Here is a 14,338-nt window from a genome sequence, read left to right on the forward strand (position 1 = left end):
TTGATAGAGAAAATAAAATGCAGACATATTGCTTCAACCTTTAAACTACTTAAAGTCTTTAAAGTTTTAAACGGCAGAGCGTCTGAAATGTTTAGTATTCAGATAAGTTATTCGCAAAAGAGGAAAATGCCTCAATAAAAACAAACAATAAAACCAGAGGAAGTGGTATGTCCCCATCCTTCTTCCTGCATCTTATCCCATCTCCCCCTTTTATCATGAGTCTGAATTTGACCAAGATGTCTGCCTCTTAAAAGGACGTTTTTACTTGCCACTTAAACTTAGCTAAAGTGCTCATGACGGATTAACATTTGGTCTTTGTAACATAACAATGAGTAAGGTCTTTTACCTGCTGTAATGTGTCTCTAGATAACACTTGTTATGAATTGGTGCTATACAAATAAAGATTGATAAAGACAGTCCTTTTTTAGATCATTTACTATCAATCCAGTAACTCAATGGTTGTGTTTTCAGAGAGCTTTCATGTTAGCAGTGCTGCCAGTTTAGTTCCCAATGTTTTATTTATCTAACAAAGCAATACATTTACCCTTCAGTGGTGCATACATTACAGAAAACATGGATTTGAATATTGTGCAACTCTGCCTCAGGCACTTGGCAGCTTTGAGAATTGCAAAGTACTGCTGAGTACCTCTCTTTTTTTTATTTTTATTGGACCTGCTTTCTAAAATATGCTTCAGTGATTACCTCGATTTTTCCTGACCACCCACAGAGAATGAAACACGCAGTACAAATGGAGCCGGCCAATTTACTGCAGTGATTCTGAGCACATTTATATTCTGGTAAGTTTCCTAACAAGTGGGCGCTGGAACTCATTTATGATTTTTGGGAAATAATAGTCACGTCCTCTGAAGAGGGAGGGGGAGGCGAAGGGAAGGACAATCAAACCTGATGCTATGTGTGTTGGTGGCTGAAATGTTTGAGGCCTGGCCGACAATCAAAGATTTTTAAAAACCTTAACAGAAAATATTAGAAGCCCACTCGTGACTCCTAATAGTGATAGATCGAATTTGATGAATCAGCAGAGAAATAAAAATGTACAGTGATGATGTGAACAAACAGGTGTGTGTGTGTGTTCCTACCCAGGGTGATTCCATTTGGCCACTGAATGTCTGAAGCCACCAGAACCTGTCTGTCCACTCCGTTCATGCCAGATTTCTCAATCTTTGCCGGTTCTCCCCAGTCAGACCAGTACAGAAAGCTACAGGACAGACACACAGAACAGATTTTTAAAAGTGCATTGTGAATTGGAGATAAACGTTTTCTCCTGAGATTAAGCCACAACCTCTCCACCTACCCAGACAGTGGATCCACAGCGATGGACGCCGGCTCTTTGAGGCCTCTGTTGAACAGAACTTTCTGCTTGGTTCCATTGAAGTTGGCAACAGAAATCGTTTTGGTGCTGAGATCGGACCAGTACAAGTTCTTATAGATCCAGTCCACAGCCACTCCCACGGGGGTCTGGACGTTGTCGATCACTTTGTTGTGGGTGCCCACGTCTCCTCGTTTGTCCAGAACAGTGCTGCAAAAAAACAAAGGAGATGACTCAAGGAAACTCAAATGTGAAGACTCAAATAACATACGATGAACTCGAGCTGTGTGTTTGTGACAAACCTATAAATGGCTTTCTGTCCCAGGTCGGCCCAGAAAATCATCTGCTGGTCAAAGTCTGCATCCAGCGCCACGGTGTTCCTCTGCTGCTCCACAATCTGAGTGTACTCCTTCCTCTCCAGACCCAGACGACGGATGTCACGGCGGTTAGTGAAGATCAGACAGGGCTCCTTACCTGAGGACAGGACAGACGCCTCGTTCTTATGTGAACAGTATAAAAAACCTTTGGTACATGCCCTTTACAAGGATTAAATGTTCCAATAAGTGACCTTTTTTAAGATTACAGCGACTTTTACGTCATGACATGAAGAGAAATGATGATGTAGATTAGGATTTAAAGGATATGAAGACAAATCATTGGAAAAACAAAACACTAGCAGTCTAAACAACAGTGATGGTCTTTGTCAACAAGCAACACAATAAAGTCTTTTCACTGCAGAAACAATCACACATGTGACCACCACACAAAGGGATGACATTTTCATCTGCAGCAGAAACAACAAAAACGTCACTCTCACTTTTCCTGAGCTCTCGTTCCAGAACACTTGTTTGGTTTTTTTGTCAGCCTGAAATGTCAGATTGTTTTTTCATTTCAGCAGAAACTTTGCTTCTTTTTAATTAATCATAGAACCCATTTCATCCAGTGTTGATAACTTAGACTTTCTGATGATTCACTCTGTTTCTTGGATGGCTGTTGCAACCTCAAATAAATTATCCTTTGATACGAGAGCAAGCATGTGCAACATTTTACACATGAATACAGCAGACATGAAGTATATCTTATGTAAATGTCTCTCTGAGTCATGACTGTGTAATACTGTATGAGTGAGAAGCTTAAGTCCTGCTGGCTGTGCTGTTGTTGCAGCCGTGTTTACATGGACGTATTAAAGCTGTTTTAAGGACTAGAGAAAGAAGAATAACATATTCCGTGCTTATTTGGATGTCACATAAGTGTCTTTAGATCACGGTCATTCTGTGTCAATTTACATGCAATCTGAAGTGTGCTAACATTAGCCTGCTAACACAAAAATGCAGAACACAGGTGATTGCAGCTCGAGCCAAGGACAACTTTGTCCACTAATTGCGTTTAATTATGGTGCGTTCTAATTGATAACTCCTTTGTGTGAACACGAGGGGAGGGGGGGGTTGGAGGTGTGTCGCTGGAGGAGAGCGGAGTCTCAAAAATAGAGGAGGTGTCGCCACACAGTAGTTTGTTTTGGTTTTATGCTGGAGCTCATTGGCGACATCTACTGGATCAAAAAGTAGCTTATTCTTCAATTTATTGTAATCGTGTTTAAGCATGGCACTGGACAATTGGGCCTAGTGTCAACATCCAAGCACAGATTTCCTCCAGTCTAAACTTTAGCAGATTGAGAAAACCTGTATTGATTTCAGGGTCTGATCTGATAATATGATCCAACTTAAACTTTACCTACTTTCTGACCACATGTGTGATTCAAGACTCAGAGACTAACTTTGGGAGCTTGATCGTCCTTGCAGTACAAGTTGTCAAACAGTAAACTAATTCACATCAAAAAGTATCCTAAGGCTGCTCATAGTTTTCAAGGACGATTTCGTTAATTTTGAATTTTTTTTCATACCTGCAAAGCAGATTGAGTTGCCGGGTCAGTAACTTCACCCTTCTAATAAATAAGCAGTCTTAATCAAAATCTAAACTGAAGGTCAAAACGGAAACTGTTGCATCATCTACCTTACTTTGATGAATGTGAGATATGTAAGTGTTAAAAACACCACGTTCTACAACCTTTGTGAAACTGCCTGAGTGCAGCAGCAGTAGGAGGAAATAGTACATCTTATTTCATCACAATAACTAAAGTGTTATCATCTAAGGAATTTGAAAGACATACTTTATTGATATATAACTACAAGTGAAGAGCCTGAGACATAAAGATAAGATCAGTACATATTCATGGTCATAGTTGACTACACTTCCTCTCTAAGGTTGAGAGCTGCTGTTGACTCACCAACAGCCTTGCAGACTCCGGTGGTCGGATCCATCTGGTAGCCGTTGTGGCACTCACACTTGTATCCTCCCTTCAGGTTGATGCAGATCTGGCTGCAGATGCCGGGGTTCACACACTCATTAATGTCTGCAGAAAGAGAGAGGGAACAAGGAGGAGATAGAGGATACAGCTGGTAACTGACATGTTTGATTAATCAAACTACTGAGTGCTTCAAGTCGCTTCTCTAAAGATGCCGTAGGTGTTTTGTCAGAACACTGTAATGCAACGAGCTGCTCTCCTCAGAATTCAATGTAAATATAAAAATGTTTTCAGGCATTTGTACTTTACACTCGGGAGCAGATTTAGCGCCACTGGGGTTCATTCCAGATGGGATTACACACATTTCTCAATATCAACAGCGGTGTTTGAGGCCAAGATTGGCTCCGTATCAAAACTGTGTCAGATCAGCCAACAGCCGATCACGCTACACACTGATCCCCTCAGAGACCAGCAGTGCACAATAAGAACATGTTCCACTCATAAGGGAATTATATCCCACTTATAACACCAGTGTACAGTATGACTGACCCAGCCTGCTGGATTGGGGATTTCTAAGAGACTAAAATAGCAACACATCTAAAGCCTTAAAGTGTTGTTGTTTTCTTTCCAAACACACAGAAAAACTACCTGACAAGGCCATTCTTCAGGAATTTAATTTCAAGTGTTTGAAGCAGACACTTTCCAAACAACGGAGGTTTATTGTTGCCAAGAAACAAAAGGCATGTCAGCGAACAAGGTCTGAGCTGAACTGAAAAGCAGGAGAAATGGCAGGTAGTGCTGCTCTTTCCAACTCTGTAATTTGTGGAGCGTCTTGCTGCTGCCAGTTATCTGTTCTGTCGGTGCTGCACATTTTTGGATCTTGATCTGTCATTACAGTGTTGTCTTTAGTGTATTTTTAGACAGGTTCATAATTTTCAAGTCCTTTAATGAAGCTTTGGTTGTAGTTACATTTATTAGTAATGTCAGTGAAAAGATTACCTGGGCACTTAAAATAGTTTCTTCCTTGAAAGTCATATATTATGCAAAATACACTGACTGGCAAACAGTCCAGGGTGTAACCTCGCCTCTCGCCCAATGGCAGCTGGGATCGGCTCCAGAACGGGAAAAAGTGGTATAGATAATGGATTGATGGACAATTTACCACTAACACTAATATGTGTCCCTAATATGTATTCAAACTCCCAAATTATGACAGAACGTCCATCCTCTCCGTCTTTTTGTGACATCACAAAGGGCAGTAACTCCTCCCCCAGGTGGGTGACACTCCCACAGCTAGGTGTTTGTTCTGCCCTCTGAGTCTGCCTTCTCATCGTAAACAATAGGACATGGAGTGAGAGAGCCCGAGCCATACCTTTAAAGCCCCTGCAACAAGTTTGAACCATTCATGAAACAAACTGTTATTAACCACCAATGCCTCTTTATCACCTACAGAGGAAAATGAGATTATAAGAAACAAAACAGACTTTTTCTATTTTGTAATTTTAAATCCTTGTTACCTCTGCTAATCCTGAAAGGACTATTTACAGCATTCAGAGGAAAGTTCCTTACAGCAGCTTTAACCAATAATGCTAAACTGAAAAATGATGCAGTGATTTAAATTCAATTTAAAAATTGTTTTTTTGTCATTAAATATGGCTCTAAGGTCAAAATCACCCACCTCCGCAGGTCTTGTGGTCGATGAGCTGTAGTCCAGGTGTGCAGTCACACTCGAAGCCGATCACCATGTCTTTGCAGATGTGCGAGCAGCCGCCATTGTTCAGGAGACACTCGTTCAGATCTGAGGCACATGGAGGAAACAAAGCCAAAATGTACACATGATAGCCAAGAGGACAGTAATGTGAATAAGAGTAATTCTATCACACTTATAGTCAGTTTAAATCTGTACAGCATCTGAGATCTGTGGTTTGAGATGTACAATGACAGTTTAGACAGAAGGTAAAAAAAAAAGAACAAGAAAAGAGGGTAAGGAAATCAAGCTGATGCTCTTAAAGATGTTATACTCACAGATCAATAGGAATATTTCACAATTAAATAAGTTTATACTTTCTCATTTTGTGTGCCTGATTCAATCTCTAAGTTGAACAGTTAAGAGGTAGCAGCATGAAGTTCTTTTTGGAGCACATATTTAACAAGCTTAACAATTATTTTTTGTTCTTCATATAAACAACCCAAAAATCTTTAGGCAGTCAGTGGACCTATAATTGAAAGAGGATTATGAGGGTCATACTTTGACCAACATTTACACATGTAAAGAAAAACAATATTTGTTCTGGAGTCTTTTTTTAAACTGACTGTAAACACACACTCAATGTCAATACGAGTCTGTGACTGAAGTGTAGCACAACTCAAACTGGCAGGTTTAGTATTCTGCTTGAGGAAAGCATAATCACATCTGGTCGAGTTCTTTGATCCATGAAAGAGAATTATTTAGACGCACTACTCGTTCTCTCACGCTGAACTGCATCAAAGCTGCATGGGGCAGCATTTATATTAAAAAGCCAGATATTATCAGCAGAAATCACTGTGACACAGAGAGGAAGGTCACTCGCAGGCGCTTTCCTGCCTACATGTGAACTTTCTGAAAACCAATTTGTTTCTTTAACACTTACTAAGTGACCTGCTCTGACACATCCACATGTGAGAGCCTCTTTCTTTTCTTTGCTTTCATGCAGTGTGAAGCATGAAATAACACAACCTGGATCCTTGGGACTCAAGTTCAAACATTTCTAGTTCAAGCCTTTTTCATGATGCTGACATTTAGAGCGGCAAGCAACGAACGCCCAGAGACTTTTTTTTAACCAGTGACATTTGCAGAAACATACTGTGATCACAGCCACAAGAACTTCCCTATTTACACAGATTCAAGTACAAATATGCTGATTAACGAAACTCAAACATGTTAAATGATCCGTGTGTGTTCTGCCACTCTGCAGGAAAGGATGCTGCAATACTTAATACATCATCATCATCTATTTGTCTTGAACAAATCCAAGCTTTCCTGCAACTGCCGGCAGGGATTGCCTCATGTATGACACTAAAACATCCTTTTTTTTTTAGCTTGCTGAAAAAAATGACCAAACTGAGATGTCAAACACGCTGATATTAAACCAGGTAACATCATCAAGGCTGTTTTCAACCTGCAGCCAATAGTGACCTGAATCTTATTTAGTTGGCTCCTATGTGACTTAGATCACACTCCTCATTTGCCTCCATGCAAGTTGTCAGAGTAGTGATATAACCAATTACTATTAAAAGAGATGTTCTTAGAAAATAGCCACAGTCTAATGTCTTTTTTAAATTTCAGTAAACGCCACAGAGAAACCGCTGGGCGCAAAGAAATAACGTCAATACTGAAGTCATTATTAGACATGGAAATGTTTCCCGCTTTACTCACTGCATTCCTTGATGGGTTCGTCGCTCCAGTCGGGACAGTCGCGTGCCTTGTTGCAAACTTTGCTCATCTCGATGCATTCCCCACTGCGACACTTGAACTTATCCGGCCCGTTGCACTGAGTCACTGTGGAGGAATATGAAGGTTTTTAAAATCGTCTTTACACCCCATGTTCTTTAATATTAACCCATCAATCTGTCATAAGACTAACTAGCAGTTTCCTATGCCGACTCTAAAAGCCCTCAGGATCTGTCTAACATACTTCATAAAGCGAAGTGGTATCGATATTCTCATCTCATTAAAAGAAATGAGATGCCTTCTTGCAAATAACAATTTTGCTAAAATATGCTAACTATTAAAACCAGTTATTCAAACTTAATGCTCTCTTAAAGTTTGTTTTCAAAGCCATGGATGTTTAACTTCTAACCGCCTCTACCCTAAAAACTGAACAAAACTTAGAGTGAAAGAAAGATGATAAGCAGGAAGACATTTATAAATCTGTATGAACACACATTTTAAACTAAGCAATAGAACACCATTAGAGGGTTAAATAGAAAGCCTGACAAACATATTACATATTTTTTATTTGTAGAACAAAACTGGTTTTAAAGACCCATTGATGCCAACATGATCTACACTGACAGTGTGCGCGCAGCTTCTGAAGCTCGGAGCAGCCTGAGGAGAGATGTTATAAAAGAAACAGACAAATCCAAAGGCCATCACAGAACAAAAACTAATGTTTCTTCAACCGGCATGGCCTCAGGATAATTCAAAATAATTTTGTTTGTTAGGCTGCAAACACACAAAGAGAGGACATACTGTTTTTGCAGTTGAGTTCGTCTGAGCCGTCCCTGCAGTCTCTGAGGCCGTTACACTGTCTGCCACCCAGGATGCAGTTTCCATCATCGCATTTGAACTGATCGGCTCCACAGGTACGCACGGCTGCAAAAGACACACATACAGCTCGAGTTACACATTGAGCTCAAACAGTCATTTTAAAATGTTACCAGTGAATTAATCACTCCTGTAGTGTATCATTCTCTGTTTCCAGCTTCAGTTTGTTCATGTCTGACTGACTGTGCTAAACCCCAAACTGGAGACATCACCTCGTGTTGCAGGAATTCACAATGACACTAATCGCTGTAACCTCATTACAGCATAAACTCATTTAGAGATAAGCGGACAGGTGGTTAATTGAAGATTGTTTATCAAGTAATTAACGCCAAATGGAATGAGAGTGCGGCACATAATGGACCACTGCTCCACCGTGTGCTTTTCCCCCAAATATTAACGCTCTTCAGCTTAGTGTTTTGGATGAATGAAACCATGACATTCAACAATGTGGTTCTTTTAAAACTGCTTTAAACAAACCATGTGTGGTACATGACAAAACGGGTAATTTTTTGGGAATGGTTCAAATTTAAATCTGCTTTCCTAAAGATCGATTTCTAAACATCTTCTAGAAGTGAAGTCATTAGACATCACTGACATTGCACTGGTCTAGATTATCTTCATAGTACATATAACCCTAAATGTAAGAGTGACTAACGGGATCCTAATAATCATCCTTTTTAAATGTGTCGCTGATGGTTTGTGTGTACGTACGACAGTTGGCTTCATCACTGCCGTCCTTGCAGTCAGGGTCTCCGTCACACCTCCACTTCTTGTGAATACACTCTCCTGAGCGACACTGCATCTCACTGGACGAACACTTGGCCGGTGGCGTTGGGTGACGTCCGCATTGAGACGGTGACTCGTCTGACTGGTCCTGTTGGAGCAGGAGAACCAGAAGTTTCAGAGAAAGGAAAAAAACATGTGATCATGCGTTTCCAGAAGAACAACAATAACACTCAGAGTTATTGCTTTAGATGGGGAAACAGATGCTGCTCGTAATTTGACAGATAGTAGGATCATATAAACTAGATGAGTCACATTGAATCCAGCACTCAGTGACAGGTTTTCCATTTGCAGTTAATTAGCTTTCATCAGCACTTTTCTCTTTAGTCAACTTCTCCTGGCGGGGAGCCTGTGAATAAACGACTTCTAAAGACCAGTTGGTAAAATAAAAACACTGAAGCAAAGAGAAGAGTTTCATGTTTTTATCTGGTATGACCTTCTGACTGAAAACAATTCTTCTCCTGAAACTAAACTGCTATTGTCTGACGACGATGTAGTCTTTGGGAGCAAATGCTAACTTCCCAAGGCTTCAGGTGTTGCCAGAGGTTAGCTCAGAGGACTTCAAGCCAGCCTTTCATTGCCATGCATTGTTTTTGTTTACAGCCCAACTCATAACTTGATTGAGCTGCAGATAAGAGGTGATGACTTAGGGCTTATTGTTAGCAACCCCTGCAGACATATGTCTGTTTATAGTATTCGATAAAAAGCTAAACTATCATCAAGGGATCACCAGTGAAATTCAGGATTGCATAACAGCTGCAGCATTCTGCCTCTTTTGTTCTCTACAGAGACTATTTTCCTACATACAGACAAAACCTGAGTGAGTCAACTCAAACAGAAGTCTTGCAAAACCGCAAATCTTTTCATTTGCCTACAGATTCAGCCTTCACACCGAGGCGTGCTACCTTCTTTTTTTAGGGGAAGGAGAAGATAAGACTTGGATAATATCAGAGAGGTTAACCTCATAACACGTTTTCCTATTTATTAAAGTCTCTAATCTTCAACACGGAGCTGGAAGAGTTTTTTGTCCTTTTGTGTCCTACAGTATTGTAACAGTTCATGGTACACGTGTCTGTCCACTACTTTAAATTCTAAACTGCTTCAAAAGTTAAACATCTGCTAAAAGATCGTAGGCTGACAGATCCTACGATAAAAACATCCTAAGGCTGGATAACTGCATCGCCCGTGATCCTCACCACACTCTGAGAACAGAAGATGAATTATGACCATCAAACTGGAGATACAGGGTCCCACGATTTAATCAAGTCAAACTAAAACACTCTTCTGTTCACCAATACTCAACTTGAATGTGGAGCTGAATCCCAGATCGAAGCACATTTTAGTTCTCTGAATATTTGTATCTTTCTATCTTGTCTGTATTTTTTATGTTGCTATGGAGCCGCTGTGATGAGAGAAACATTTCACACCATGTCTGAAAAGAAGGTTATATCAAATGAAATCAAAATGAATACCATAATATTCATATAAAATGGGTACATAAGTACAAATTAATGCTTAGACCTGCTATGAGGCTGTATAAAAAAAAAACATTACATTCACCAGGTGCAGCCAATTACAAAAGAAACTATTAGATAATACACCTCATAAAAATAAACAGGCTTTCAAAATTCAAAACACTACCATTACAAAGATTGTCAGTACGTCATCTAAAATACCTCTGTAGAAAATGTGTCTAATAGTAAAATGTTTCCAACAAATACAGTATCAGATGTTTGAAGAGGTTTCCTGGCTTTGCACAGACATCAGCCACATGAAGGAAAGAGCGAATAGACAGAATAGTGAAATCAGTCGCCCACTCCTTTTGACTGACAGCTGATGAGGGGGACGTCCGGGGCACAAATGACAAGGCAGAGAGCTTTTAGGGCCCAGATATCGCAGATGATTACCTCTTTAATTAGAATTTAGACCAGACAATGTGACAGAATGGGATCAGGGGGAGCAGCAGGAAGAGTTTCTCACACTTTCATCATCTCAGAAAGTGCCTGACTCATGTGGGAGCAGATTAATGGAGTGTGAGAATATGTGTGTGTGTGTGTGTGTGTCTGAAGCTCCATAACCGTTCACACTGACACAGGGCTGGATGGGTGTGTGTGACAGGGAATAACAATGACCTTCCAACTGAACACAGCAATTTAAATATTTGTGGGTGTGAGCGTTTGCATCAGTATTCCTGTGCGGCCGGCAGTGATAACCACACAGCCAATTAACAGGTACGCAGCAAATCGCAGACTCAGTGGAACCCGTTCTGCCATGTGTGAAAAATGTGTGAGGAGTGTCAGAGTGTGTGTGGAGAGTGTCCATGCGTGTGTGTATACGGCAGGTCAATAACCAACGGGTGTTATAAAGATCGAGCTTGCAGAACCTGTGTGTGCGTGTCCATGCGTGTGTGTGTATGCACAGGGTTTTCTTTTATGCCAGTTAATTCCACAACGATCATTTTGTATTTTATTCAGCAGCTGCATCTTTGCTCTGCTCAGATTTGCATCAGTTGAATCAGATTGGGCAATTTAATTAAATGTTAAACTAAGCGTTCCTTTTTCTGTTCAGCACCACGTCAAACGCCTGAATCCTGTTTTACCTGTAAGATGCAAACGATTAAGAGTTATTATCAGTCATTAAAATGTTTCCATCTGGATACTTTTAGTGTTTGTCATGTCCTGTGTTTTTAATCTGTCATAATTTAACCTGAAAAGATTTTTGTCAGCTAGTGAGCTAAAGTTGACAGATAAGGAATCAAGCTTTAACTATGATGACCAGAGTTTTTTTGGTTTTTTTTGTATTCAATCCTACCCAGAGGGAAGGTTGAATACATATTGACAGTTTTATTAAGTGAAGAGTAGAAAGGCAGTAAAAGCAGAGGTCACCACGGGTCACGCTCAGACTGCTTTCTCCTGCCCGGAGGTGAAACGGTGACAGATACAGATAATCTTGTTCTGCTTCAATACGCACATCAGGTTCAAGTTCAGAGTGAGGATATTTAGAGTCAGACGTCAAGCAACTTAGCATGAATAACATGTCTGTTCAGCTATGACAACAACTTATACTGGGAATTGAACCTTCAGCAGATCTAGCCACATGTTTTTAGTCTAGAGGGTACACGGCCTTTTCTACCTGAAGGTCTCAACTATAACAACAAGATTAAGATCATAACACTTACTACCCTCAGTTGGAAAATATCAAAACACAAGAGTGATAATAGTGTCTTCAAAACCAGGTTCATATATGTAGTAGTAGTCATTTATTTCGGTCCACATATACAGTTTTCCATTAGGAATATGCGTAGAAATAGTAGAATAAAATAAATAACCTGACCTTGACCTTAAATGTGTAGGCTGAAGCTTTGGCTAATTATACCTACCCTTATTACAAATCTTATTATAGTAGGCTCTACTCGTTTATGAGAGTATGTTGGCAAGTTTTGGATGTGTGGATGTTTGTGCAGGTGTTTAAACAGGTGCAGTACTTCAAATTACAGCGATCCATGGCTCAGTGGTAGAGTGTCGGTCATGGCTCAACCAGAAGGTTCTGTGTGAAGTGTTCTTTGGCTGCTACATCAGCAGCGTGTCAATGTGTATCAGATTAGTTAATAATACTGATGGACACATTACATAGCAGCCCCTTCTATCAGTGTGTGAATGAGAACTGCGATATAAAAGTGCTTTGAGCAGTCGGATGACTAGAAAAGATCTACACAAGCTCAAGTCCATTCACCATTCTTTCTCATCTTTCAGACACTGAACAATCATGTTAAAATCTTTGCAAGCCAAGAGTTTCTGTAAGGATTATTAGTCTGTGAAGATTATGTACACTAAATATTCTGAGAGCGTATAGATGTGTTTACGTTTTAGTTTTTGGGGGTTTCTCCCTCTCTTACCTGGCAGTCCACGTCATCGTCACACACCCAGCTGGCCGGGATGCACGATGAGTTCCCACACTGGAACTCACTGGGACCGCAGGAGGACGGAGCACACTCTACTTCGTCAGAGCCGTCACCGCAGTCGTCCTCACCGTTACATACAAAGTTCCTGGAGATGCAGCGGCCGCTGGCACACGTGAACTCGTTTGGAGCACAGGTGACATTACCTGGAAGAGGAGGATTGGGGAAGAGAAATAAAATGAGAGCGCTGTGACAGTGTTTACAGGTAACAGCCGCTGCAGACACAAGGTCAAACAAGCCATTTGAAAAGATCATTTATCATCTTAGAGAATGTATTCCATATGGAGGAGAATGAACCTTTCATTATCTCTTTTCACATTCACAACAAAAACCTTCAACTAGTGCTGCTGCTCCATGACAGGACTGTGCCATCATGTTACACATGTGCTTGTGTATGCGCATCATTTTGCAAAAGAAATAAATTCACCTACAAGAGGTCAAAAACTGCACAGCGATGGATGCCTTGTGTCCACACACTGTGACCTTGCCTCATTTCTATACACTTACATACTGAGATTCTGATAGTATCATGTTTCCCTTTATGATAAAACAGGAGAGAGTCTTACAAGCCTGAATGATTTAGAGAATGCAAGCTTCATATTCACATGGACCAGTGGCAGCTCATTTTATCAAGTATGTGGGGTTTAAGGTCACAGCTTGAAAACATGCGTCACAACAACAACGCAGTAAAACATCCTGCGACACAGAGGTCATCAGGAGCACTGAATCTAATGTGAGCAAACAAGAAGACGATAAAAACTGTCTCCTGCTGTAGCAGCAGCTCATTTCTCTGATTAGCATCTTCAATCAGAGATGGGGATGTCTGATGTTTTCTGCAGTATCAGTTAAACCAAACAGTAATGCCGTGTGCTTACTCATCAGACTGTTTAAGCTCCAAGACTTACACAGTGGATTACATCACTCTACATTTGTGCTAACAGTACAATATGTTAGTCATTGACAGTAATCAAGATTCTTTATAGAGTTTTTTGGCTTAAAATCGTCCTCTATTTTGAATCGTTTTTACTTGAATGAACCCTTTCCTTCTCTCCTTTAAAACATTTAGAGACGGCCGAGTCCCCCAGGAGGAGCTGGAAAACACTGCAGAGGTGGAGAAAATAATTGAATGAAAAGATCGGGATGAAAAATGTGCAGCATACTTCAGACTGCTTCAGCATTTTCTGGCAGATCCAATCATTTGAGTTTGTCCACGCAGAATAACATGCCTTTCAATAAAGGCTCCAACTTTGTTTATTTTGAACAACGTTTAGGACAAACAGCCAGAGGATGAAAATTACTGAACACGTCGGGGTGAAAGCTGTTTCTTAAGCTTGATAAGTAAAGATCAGCAGTTTTACGGACAGCCATCACCTCTGAAATATTGTAGAGAGCCTACACAGGGTGAATCATGGAAAAGGCTGTAGATCACAGATGAAGCTTCTGAGAGTATACTGAATGATTCATTATGAAAATCATTCAGTAAACAAGGAGCTCCAGGGACATATGGAAAGTTGAAGACCTCCCAAAATGCAACCATGAAATGTGGCCTTGTTTAATTGCGCTATCAGGATCCATCAATTCCTCATCAACTCAAGGTCAGGAATTATCTTATTACCAAAATTACCACATCATAGGTCATCACGGCCCTTTGCCTGCAAGTGC

At 40.5% G+C, this 14,338-nt stretch overlaps 1 protein-coding gene across 2 annotated transcripts in view; it reads right to left on the bottom strand.

Moving 5' to 3' along the window:
* Nucleotides 1-14,338, bottom strand: part of vldlr (very low density lipoprotein receptor) — a 59,289-nt gene that overhangs the window by 18,883 nt on the left and 26,068 nt on the right. For both annotated transcript variants that reach the window (XM_061061755.1, XM_061061756.1), the window contains exons 5-13: nt 12,614-12,822; nt 8,647-8,809; nt 7,861-7,983; nt 7,045-7,167; nt 5,308-5,427; nt 3,612-3,737; nt 1,630-1,801; nt 1,313-1,537; nt 1,098-1,216 (exon numbers count right to left, since the gene is read on the bottom strand). In XM_061061755.1, coding sequence (XP_060917738.1) covers nt 1,098-1,216; nt 1,313-1,537; nt 1,630-1,801; nt 3,612-3,737; nt 5,308-5,427; nt 7,045-7,167; nt 7,861-7,983; nt 8,647-8,809; nt 12,614-12,822 — 1,380 coding nt within the window. The remainder of the gene's footprint in view (nt 1-1,097; nt 1,217-1,312; nt 1,538-1,629; nt 1,802-3,611; nt 3,738-5,307; nt 5,428-7,044; nt 7,168-7,860; nt 7,984-8,646; nt 8,810-12,613; nt 12,823-14,338) is intronic.

The sequence above is a fragment of the Labrus mixtus genome, chromosome 17 (assembly GCF_963584025.1).
Source record: "Labrus mixtus chromosome 17, fLabMix1.1, whole genome shotgun sequence".
In the NCBI taxonomy this organism is placed as follows: domain Eukaryota; kingdom Metazoa; phylum Chordata; class Actinopteri; order Labriformes; family Labridae; genus Labrus; species Labrus mixtus.